General features: G+C 38.4%; 1 protein-coding gene across 12 annotated transcripts in view; it reads left to right on the top strand.

The window, feature by feature from the left end:
* Positions 1-10,000, top strand: part of LOC138010767 (uncharacterized) — a 39,008-nt gene that overhangs the window by 25,192 nt on the left and 3,816 nt on the right. For 10 of the 12 annotated variants that reach the window (XR_011124548.1, XR_011124547.1, XR_011124544.1 and 7 more), the window contains one exon: positions 9,434-10,000. This exon is cut by the window's right edge and continues 3,816 nt beyond it. Coding sequence is in view for 1 of the 12 variants with exons in the window: in XM_068857745.1 (XP_068713846.1) it covers positions 2,529-3,377 (849 nt within the window). In the remaining 11 variants the exon portion in view is untranslated. Of the gene's footprint in view, positions 1-2,107; positions 3,394-6,223; positions 7,059-9,433 lie in introns of those variants that run through there. The other 2 variants (XM_068857745.1, XR_011124546.1) reach the window with 2 other exon arrangements.

Below are 10,000 nucleotides of genomic sequence, written 5' to 3'. Positions count from 1 at the left end.
AATAATGTTGCGCGCCAAGTTTAGGGTTTTTGTATCTCGTATTTCGCCGCCTTTAGCTTGCGCAACAAGATGACGGTATATTTTGGATGTTGCTCTCGTAGATGATTATGACTGTCAGGCCAGTTTACATTTAAGACACGTAAGGAAGTCAGAGCAGGTCTGTCATAATCTTTTACCCCATTTAAGCTTTCTGGCTTGATTTTGCACTGATTTTTTGCACTGATTTATCATAGGCAACTTAAGCTGAAATAGTGAAATCAAGATGGCGGATCTGATGACGTCACACGACATAAGCGACATCCAAAATATATTGTCATCTTGTAGCGCAAGCTAAGGGTTTTGCACTCCATGTGAATTTATTTTACTGTGACTAAATTTAACGAAAGCCTTGGGGGGTTGATCAACATCCCCTCCCTCCCCCCTCAAACTGAGCCGGGTACGTGTTTGCTGACGTGAAAAATGCCTGCAAGGCCTATAATTAGAGCTTCCTTTATGAGAAAAACATTCGTATTACTCGTATGTATTCTTATGTATCCGTATGTTGGTCGTATGTATCCGTATGTTACTCGTATGTTACTCGTATGTTAGTCGTATGTTAGTCGTATGTATTCGTATGTATCCGTATGTTCCGTATGTTACTCGTATGTTACTCGTATGTTACTCGTATGTTACCCGTATGTACTCGTGTGGTGTTTTAGTCATGATCCTTTTTAAAGGAAATTTGGATGAGTTCAAAAGGTAGAGCTTATGAATAATAGGGCGTGATGCAGGGCGAGTCTGAATCACGTTGTTTTCGACTGCCAAAATCGTCTTCCCAAGAACGTGATTCGGTTAACGAGGCCGTTCCAGTTCCAACTTAATATAACAATAATTGGACTGTGACTGTGACTGTGGCGAATGGGTGAGGTTAAGAGAGGTTAAAGTGTTGGTTTTAGATTGCGGTGGACTTTTCAAGAACTGCGAACTACACAAGGTTCAAGCCTTGAGTCCGGATGCTCTGTAGCTAAACGTTTGGGTGTCGAAATTCGTTTTAATCCTATGGAGGCTTATGATAAAAGGTACTTCGAAACTTTTGTGTTGAATATTCGAGAAATTTAAAATGCATCGTATGCGGGTAGTTTATTTAAGTTTTTTTTTTCCACAAAGGTTCTTTAAAATTCAAATGTCTTGATCAGTTTTTGAACTAATTCGGTCGTTTCTTGATCTGTAACATCATTGGGTATCAAGATACTTGCACCTGACCAAAATGGGGCACTCCGATTGGCTAATAACATCATGAATTATTAATGAGTTTGAGAAAAATTTGAAATGTTCGGTCGCCAATTCTGTCAAGTTCAGCTTAATTTTGTCAACGCTGCCTCTGGCATTCGCAGATATTATAGGTTTGGCTTGGCTTTTAACTCTACGAATTTATTTTTGACTTCAGGTCGAACGACATTTACGTTGATTGCATGTAAAAAATATAGAGTAAAAATACAAAAATTATTTAAAGGTAAGTATTGTACTCCAAAGTCCAATGCAATATTTACTGGAATAATGTATGATCAGGAATGATTGCGAACGTAGCAAAAACAAAAACTATACAAGTGTTAAACTGATGGTAGTTTGAACTACAGTATGGGCAAATAATATATATTGCCTGTTATGTTATCAAAACCACGCTGTATCAAGTCAATTTCATTTCAGTGTCTGAAACCACAGAGACCAAACGAACGAATGAACCATGGTTGCAAAGCCAACAAATCACGTGGTTCTATGCTCCCAAACATCGTCGTTATGAGAATATACACATCGATTCTAATATTTCTTGCTTGATTTCGGAATCTTCTTATCAACTATTACACTTGTAAAAGTTCTTTGACCTATATTAAGGGAGGTCATGACTAGTTGTGCAAAAAAGGTATATAAATCTGTTTATATGAAAGATATTTTTAAAGATTTTTTAGCAAGGATCAAAATGTTCGTGAACAAAAGATCTTTTCAAAAATATGAATCACGCTCGACACTGAAAAAGGAAACATTTTGAATGCTGATTTGAATTCGTGTTTTCTGATTTTCTTTTTTTTATTTTTTTTCTTTAACGTAAACTTGTTTGTCGTAGCGAAAACCTCACAATTCTTTGTCACCAAACGTGCGTTCATGAAAAACAAAGAATTTAAATAATATTTGTTTACACATGTGACATTCTCGTGTGTTTTTATCGCAGCTTTGAACTCATACTGTCTAGAGTACTTCGTATGCAAATTTCAGTTTAGGAAATTGTTCAGTTTATTTTTGTGATATCGGCTTCCTTTCTCAAAGTTCACCAATATTTTAATTTCGAGTTACTTTTAGGTAAGATTGCGACGGGACGAAATAATTGGAAAAAGTACGAAACAAGTAGTGACAAGAGGTTTATAAATTATAATTGCATGAGCCTTATCTATTGCGGTTAAATTGTCCTTTAATCCGACACCAACGTCTTTTGAGGAACCTCTATATGGCATTGTCGAAGCTCTCAACCGAGGCTAAGACTTTTTGAGGGTAAAATGGATCCAAGAAAATTTCTAAAAAAGCTCGCTCGAGAAATGGGCCTGCTACGGAATGATACAACGGAGGCAGAGACAGTGCAGGCAGAAAAAGTTTCAAAACCAGCGAATTTTCAGCACCGAGTTCATGTTGCATTGGACGAAGATTCTGGTGGGTTTATTGGTTTACCACCCCAGTGGAAACAGGTTGTTGGCAAAAATGAACTTTGTAGAAATTCGTCTATTAAAAGTGGAGTCTCTGCTTTGGGAAAAAATCTCAGGCGGTTACATCGTCAAGATTACGACAATAATACTTCAGATGGTACCTTCTCGAATGCAAAAGCAGGGAATTTCTCGCGTCTTTCAGCTTCGTTAAATACGCCACGCTCGCGGGCCAGCGTTGCGGATAACCAGGATTTAATTATTGAAAGATTGAAGCGCGAATTACGCGAGTATAAGGCTAAAAACGATGTTGCATTCAACGAACTGTCGGAAGATTTGCAATCGTCACGAGAGCGAATGTTCAATTCAACACGAAGTTTGAATTATCATGCAACGGAGACTATTTCGCCACATCGAGTTACAGAACTGACTAATAGAGGTTTAGGAAACAAGTTATCAGGAATTCGTAGGAATCACTCCTCGGAATTTGACGAGTCAGTGGAAAATTTGGAATTTTTTGTCCCTAGCAAGACCGAACCACATTCTATAAGCAATGGAAATGTTGCGAAGTCATCACAGAAAGAGCTTTCAACGACGAAAAATCTTAATGCAAATGGCAATATTTTGTGCGAATCCCCGACAAAACTAACCTTCCGCAAACCGAATGGAAATGCAAGGGTTTCTAAAAGACCAGAAAGCGAAGTTTGAAGGAAGCTAAAATGTGGTAATGTATGTACAGAGTGCGAGTTGAGATCGCTTTAAAAAATACTGCCTGAAGCCTTATATCATGTGTTCAATGAATGCACCTGTTTTTCGCGCACGGCGACCATAACCTTGAGTGTTTTAAAAATAGCGTCCCTAGCTGCAATATTTCCCTATCGGAAGAAAAATAAGTCTCTTAATTTAAAAATAGTAATCAAATGTTTCAAGTAATTACTGGTTGGCACGCAAAAAATATTGAGGTTATGTGCAATGTTTTTGTTCACCGGAGTTTCAAAATGGCAAGTAGAATTCAATCTCAGTTGTTATGCAAATCTCTCTCCCTCTTGACACATGAATCATTTTAAAGAACCGGTCAGCTTTGAACTGCTTTTTTGGGTCACGAGATCTCTGTCAGAATGAACGTTTTCTTCTTTTGTTGCAAACGTCATTTTCTCGGGAAAATATTACTGGAAAATTTCCTTAGTGCCACAAAATTAATCCCATTTATTCAATATCAATATTTCATAGAAAACTCACTGTAAGCAAAAAAACTGTGAACATGTATGAAATTAGCGAAATCCATAAATTTAGCCTGCAATACACGAGTGAACTTTATTTAAAATGTTGTAAAACGCTGTGGAAACATGAATGGCTGCCAGCATGAAAAACGAAAAACATAGTAAGTAAATTCAATTGATTTCGTAGAGATTAAACGTCATGTTAATAAACTTGAACATAAACCCGACTTTTTCTTTCATTTGAATTCGGTGAGTTAACGAGTTTGCAGTTTTTCTTTCTCAAATATTTACGCTTGTGCCGCGGTTACGTAAAATGGCAGGAATATATCCACCTGCATTAAGTCAATACAGAAAGAAACTAGTTTACTTAAATTGTCTCATAGTACTTCATACCGACTCTCTTAAACTCATGTCTTGTATACAAGAAACCTCTGCAGTTCAGTGACCACATCCAGACGCAGCAGTCAAACCAACACAGCACTGAAGTTGATGCAGCAGGCAAAAAGAACAGGAAAACGCGGGTTTTCAACTGATTCGGGTGCGAACAAGGGGCACAATTTATTTGGTAGTTACCAAGGATACGTTATCAACACAATGCGGAGCTACATCAGTGATTCATCCATTAAGGCCAGAGAGTTATAGAGTATTGCGCAGTGTCGGGATCCCAGATCCCTCTGAACTCATAAATTCAATGCCGTTGTACAAAGTTGTAAGTTATGCATCTTCGGTAAATGATGGAAATATCACAAATGTATGGACTAGTTGACAGAACGCCTCATATCCCTAAAATCAAGTGGAGGGAGCTCTGCGCTCTTCAACTGTTGCCCCTCATTGTACGGCCTGTCATCAAAGCTGATAAACAGGCAGTATTTCCTCTTCAGTTGGTCGGTGTTGGTCGTCTTACGAGGTTGTTAACCCCTTTATACTCACGATCGAAATTTTCATTCACCTAACTAGTATCATAGATTTCTTTGTTGGTTAGTCATTAAGAATTTGGTGTTATATCAAGATGTCACCTCTGACGCTGATAATAATCTTCATTCTTAATACCTCTCAGACCGAAATTTAAATGAAATTGGGAAGAGAATTTACATACGATCACTCCTGGGAGGGTTTTAAGATGGTGACCGTCTCTTTCAATGTATTTGCTGCCGGAGCAACATTTTACTTGCTAATTCATAGGAATGACCAGTAATTCCGGCCTGGGTTCCCGAATAGTTGCACTTACAGAAAGAACTCACGGTTGTTGCTGGCATAGCTGTTCCTTGTTGGGATGGCCTTTCCAAAAGACGTTGGGGACTGCTCAAAGCATTCGGGTGTGTGCTCCAAACGTACTTTTTTCTCCAGTTAATGTCCAAGCTTATCCTATAAACTAAAACTAGTTCAGCAGCAGCAGGGAAAACGTTTCCGTCGTTTCAGGACGGCTTGTAGCGATGATTCCCACACTTTGTCCAGCTTGTTCACAGCGGACTATGTTTGCCCTAATCAGATTACAACGTCCATCTTGGTTGATACAACGTTGCTACCAAGATAGGTGAACCCATGCACGATTTTAGAGTGCATGGTCGTTAAAACGTGGACGTTTTAACGACGTTTCTGATACAACCCAATATCTACTAGCTGCAGCTTCTTCTTCATTCTGTATTGTTGTTGTCTTTAAAACTTGAATGCCTCTGCAAAGATGGCAGGGTCATTAGCAGAGTCTCAGTGCATCTGAACTGAATGCCTTCGACGTCTGACCTTCTTTAGATAGTGTTTGAGCAACTAGAGCGAGTTTCAATCGAGTGTCGTAAAACAAAAGCCAAAGTAATTACTTTGGCCAATCAAAAAACACGGGGACAACCCAGTAAACCAATCAAAACTCGAAGTAATCGCACGTAACCTACACAAAGCGCGGGAAAATGTTCACGCGTGAGCCACGATTGGTTTTGGTGTCACTTCTGATTGGTTGAAAAAGTGGCGCGAGAACTTTGAACCAATCAATGAGTGAAGTAATGAGGTTCTAATTAGTGAGCCTCGTCGTAACTTAGCAGTAGCAACTGCCGAAGCTTAAGAAATGTGTCACCAGTGATGTGGTGATCGGACCATTTGCTGTCTGATTTGGAATCCCGTACGATAGAAAAATTTCTTACATCGTTCGTCAATATATTGTGTTAAATACGATAACTACGAGGACTGCGCGCTGGAAGGTTTTATACTTTCATAGGTCTGATAGGCTTGCATGCCAAAGACATATGAAAACGGACTTTGAGAAGGTTTAATGGATAGATAGATAGATAGATAGATAGATAGATAGATAGATAGATAGATAGATGGATAGACTTGCCTAAAATGTGATAAGTATCAATTAATGTTACATAAATCGACTTTAATGTTTTCATTTGAAAAAAAAAACGAGGATCATCGAATTATCATGTTACAAATTTTAATTCGTATTCTGACCACAAATTAGTAAATAAACAAGGGAAAGAGTCCAGAAAAATTTTAGGATTAATGCTAAAAGGAGCAAATTTACAACCCCTGCCGCCTATGCACCTGGTATAATTGTAGAAAATATACGGCTTTAACCAGTACCGCGAATACACGAGCGTTGCGTGTATTACGAATTTCTCCATTATTAATTTTTGGCAAAGTTGTAAACAATATGTTAATGAGCACGTGGTTGAGGCATGTGGGAAACAACTACAAAAACCGGTCGACCGTCGATTGCATAACAGAAAAGCTAGGAATAAAATTTTAGGGCAGTGACCCTTTTTTAAAGGCAACATATTGCCCTCGTATTAACGACTGCGAGGTCTCAAAGTACACCTCTTCTTCAGACCATCACCATGACTTGGCAAAACAAAAAACAAAAACAAGAAAAACTGCTATACACTTTCATAACGACTCCAAGACAAGGACCAGAACGATACAGAGCTTGGAAACTATAAATAGGCTCTCTAACAAATGTGCTCAACTGTCATAAGCTTCCCACGTGATTTGAAAGACAAAGTTAACACTTCAACGCATTTGCAATTTCCACTCTGCGGCCGGTTATTTACGAAGTGAAAGCAAAACACATTTTTTTTCACAAGTCTAGACAAAGCGCAAAACCAACTCAATTTTTGTCAAATTCTGCTCTTAAGAGGCTTCTATGCAAAGGATTCTTTAAAAGAAACCAGAGGAAGAAGTAAGTAGACTTTTAAAGCTAACGTAGATTACGTAAGCTGTTTGCTTGAAATTGTTCCTTTCGAAGCGCAAGAAAACATGATTTAAAAGAAATGTTACATGTAAATCTTAAAGTCATCGACATGAAAAAAAAGGCGTATCTAAGTTTGAACGCGGGAAACTTGCTATTACTTACAGGGTGGGAGTTGTTGTGTTCACAATTTTAACCAATGGTCTATTTTCGTCTTAAAATGTAATACGTATACTAAAAACATTACTTTGAATGGACGTTTCGAAGTCTGAAGAGAGAAAGATCTTCCGAGGTCTGGAGTAAGGCCCGAAGGTGCTGTGGCAATCTAAGGTGCATAGATACACGAGAAGTATAGTAGAGTTTTTTTCAACTCTGCCCGAAAAGGGGTCGGCAAATAATATCTTTCACTATATTTTTTCCTTATGGTGCTTTCACGATACTCGGCTCGATCGCACATAAATTTAGTCGAGCGATTTTCCTCGGGTCAAGCTAAATATAAAAAAAAGGAAGTCTTTTGAAGCAGTTAACTTACCCTTTCGAAGTATTTTATAAATCACATATACATTTCCATAAACCATACAAAAAAAGTGATTGATGACTACTCGGGCCACGTCGAAAATTTCCGGCCTTTCCGGACGCCTTCGGGATTTCGCTCGCTCTTGCAGTGAGTTTCGAAATGGCGCCTTCCAGAAGCACCGAAACTGATAACTGGTATTTTTTTGCGTCTTCCACTGCCAAAAAGTGTTAATGGGTCACATGCATGGCCGATTTGGATCTATACTTTGCTGAGTTTCTGATTTAAACGGTTCTTACTGACAAGGGAAATGTAATTGATGGCCATAAAATTGGGATCAGAATTTTTCTTCCATAATGTTTTGAAAAAGGCGCAAACAAAAAGTAATGCTGCTTTCCCCTCGCTGGAAAGAGCTCTGGACGGAGAAGTGGAAACTTATCCTCATACGTCTTTTATTCTGCCGTTGGGGGGATGTCTTGCAGCAACGGCGCACTGGAACGCTACCGCCATGTTGTGACGTCATTACGCACATGAAAGAGGACACAAAAGGGAGGACAGCTACGAAAAGTGTCACTAAAATTCAAGGCTTTTCAGCGACAAAAATGGAAACATTTTCCTGTTTTATTATAAGACAATAAATCATATTGCGCCACAGAAAATAAAATGGGCTTCTTGCTTTCTGCCTTAATTGAAGTACTTTGGTAATGGGAATTTCGAATGTTTTACAGCATCCATGTTTGAAATTCTTGTGCAAGGACAAGTGTGATGCCGATCGGGTGCGAGTCAACAGTCGAGTAGCCATGGTTCCCCTGATATATACTTAGTACAGTAAAAACCCGCTCAAAAGAACCCAGATTTTTCCACTCTTAGCCTAAATAGGTTCTTAGTACAGAAAGGTATTTACCTGGATTTTAGGCCAATCAGTTTCTCAAAAAGGTTCTTAATTTGATAGGGGCACTAGCAATGAGCACAGATAACTACTACAGGGCTTATGTGATATGGAATAGGTATAGTGCAGTGTAAATAATTATCTAGAATATAGTTTGGACGATAACCATACAGTAAATTTATCTTTCCAAAGTACTAGCATGCATTTTAGTTCATTCTTTGAATCTAGACTAAAATTTATTTCTGTGTTTTCATGTGCGCCTTCATTTTTGTAAAATTAAAACCCATTAAACATGATTTTAGGCTAGATAGGTTCTTATGAAAAGGGGGCGTGAAATGAAAATTTTAGCCTAACAGATTGTTAAAGTAGTACTATGATCAAAAAATCATTTCCTTTCTTTTTCTTCAGATTTTAAAAGTGTGTTTGCCTAACACCTGCCTGGAAAATTTTTCAGCTTTGATTTCTATCCAAAGGCTGTTTACTTTCAGTGAAAGGTTTGGATTTCACACTTTTAAAATCTGAAGGAAAAAAGGAAGTGATTGTTTTTTTATCTCAGGGGCACTTTAAAGCACTTAATTTTAACTCTTTTATCCCCATGATCGAAACGTTCATTCTCCTAACTAGTTCTATAGATTTCTTTGCCGGGTAGGCTTGAGAATTTTGTGTTATATCAAGATCACGCTTGAAGTTAAGCCTGATAATAATCTTCATTCTCAATACCTGTCTGACTGATATTTCATTGAAAGTATGGGGAGAAATTAGATAGTGATCACTACTGAGGGTTAATGGTTCTCTATAGGCTATACCTGTATTGTTTGAAAGCTGAGTTCCATTGCTTTATTTCTTTGTATATTATCTTTTGTTCACTGACCAGTCCTAATAAGAGCCGCAGTATTCGAGCGTTGAAGAAAATCGTTAGGATCGAAAAATGTTCCAACGACCACCTATTTTTTCCATTTTCAGGAAGCCATGACGACAAACGGAGATCGGCATCGTCGTGCCGTACCCATTTTCAAGATGGCCTTTTTGATGAACTCAGCGTCTTACACGATGTCATCTTGCACAACACTGAATTACAGCGTCATGATTTCATCGGTAGCAATACTTGACATTGCAACGCAGTTGAAGAGTATGGGAGACACGTTAGACAGTACACACGCTAAACGTTTGGTGAAGTTAAAATCCCGCAGGTTGCTCAAATGGTGTATTCGTGCTTTGAAAGTACTGTACGAAGCCATTGGATGATGCATAACTGACTATGCCAGCGATTGTACAAGTTACTAAAACAAGGCCATGGGACGACTTTAAATGAAGATTCTATTTTCTATCGATGCCCTCAACCAAGTAGAAAATGTTATCAATCTAAACACTCTGAGGAATCTCTCATGTTTATTAACGCTATGGGCCACACAAACTGTCACACAGAATATTTGGTTCGAGAGCACTTTATACTGACGTGGACGTAAGACAGCTGTAATCAGCGTTAAGAGTTAATTGACGACGATTTGTTTGTGCGATATTACTGCTTGA

Source organism: Montipora foliosa, chromosome 7 (genome assembly GCF_036669935.1).
Source record: "Montipora foliosa isolate CH-2021 chromosome 7, ASM3666993v2, whole genome shotgun sequence".
Classification (NCBI taxonomy): Eukaryota; Metazoa; Cnidaria; class Anthozoa; order Scleractinia; family Acroporidae; genus Montipora; species Montipora foliosa.
The sequence above is the reverse complement of the archived record's forward strand: the minus strand, read 5'-3'. Positions and strand labels throughout refer to the sequence as shown.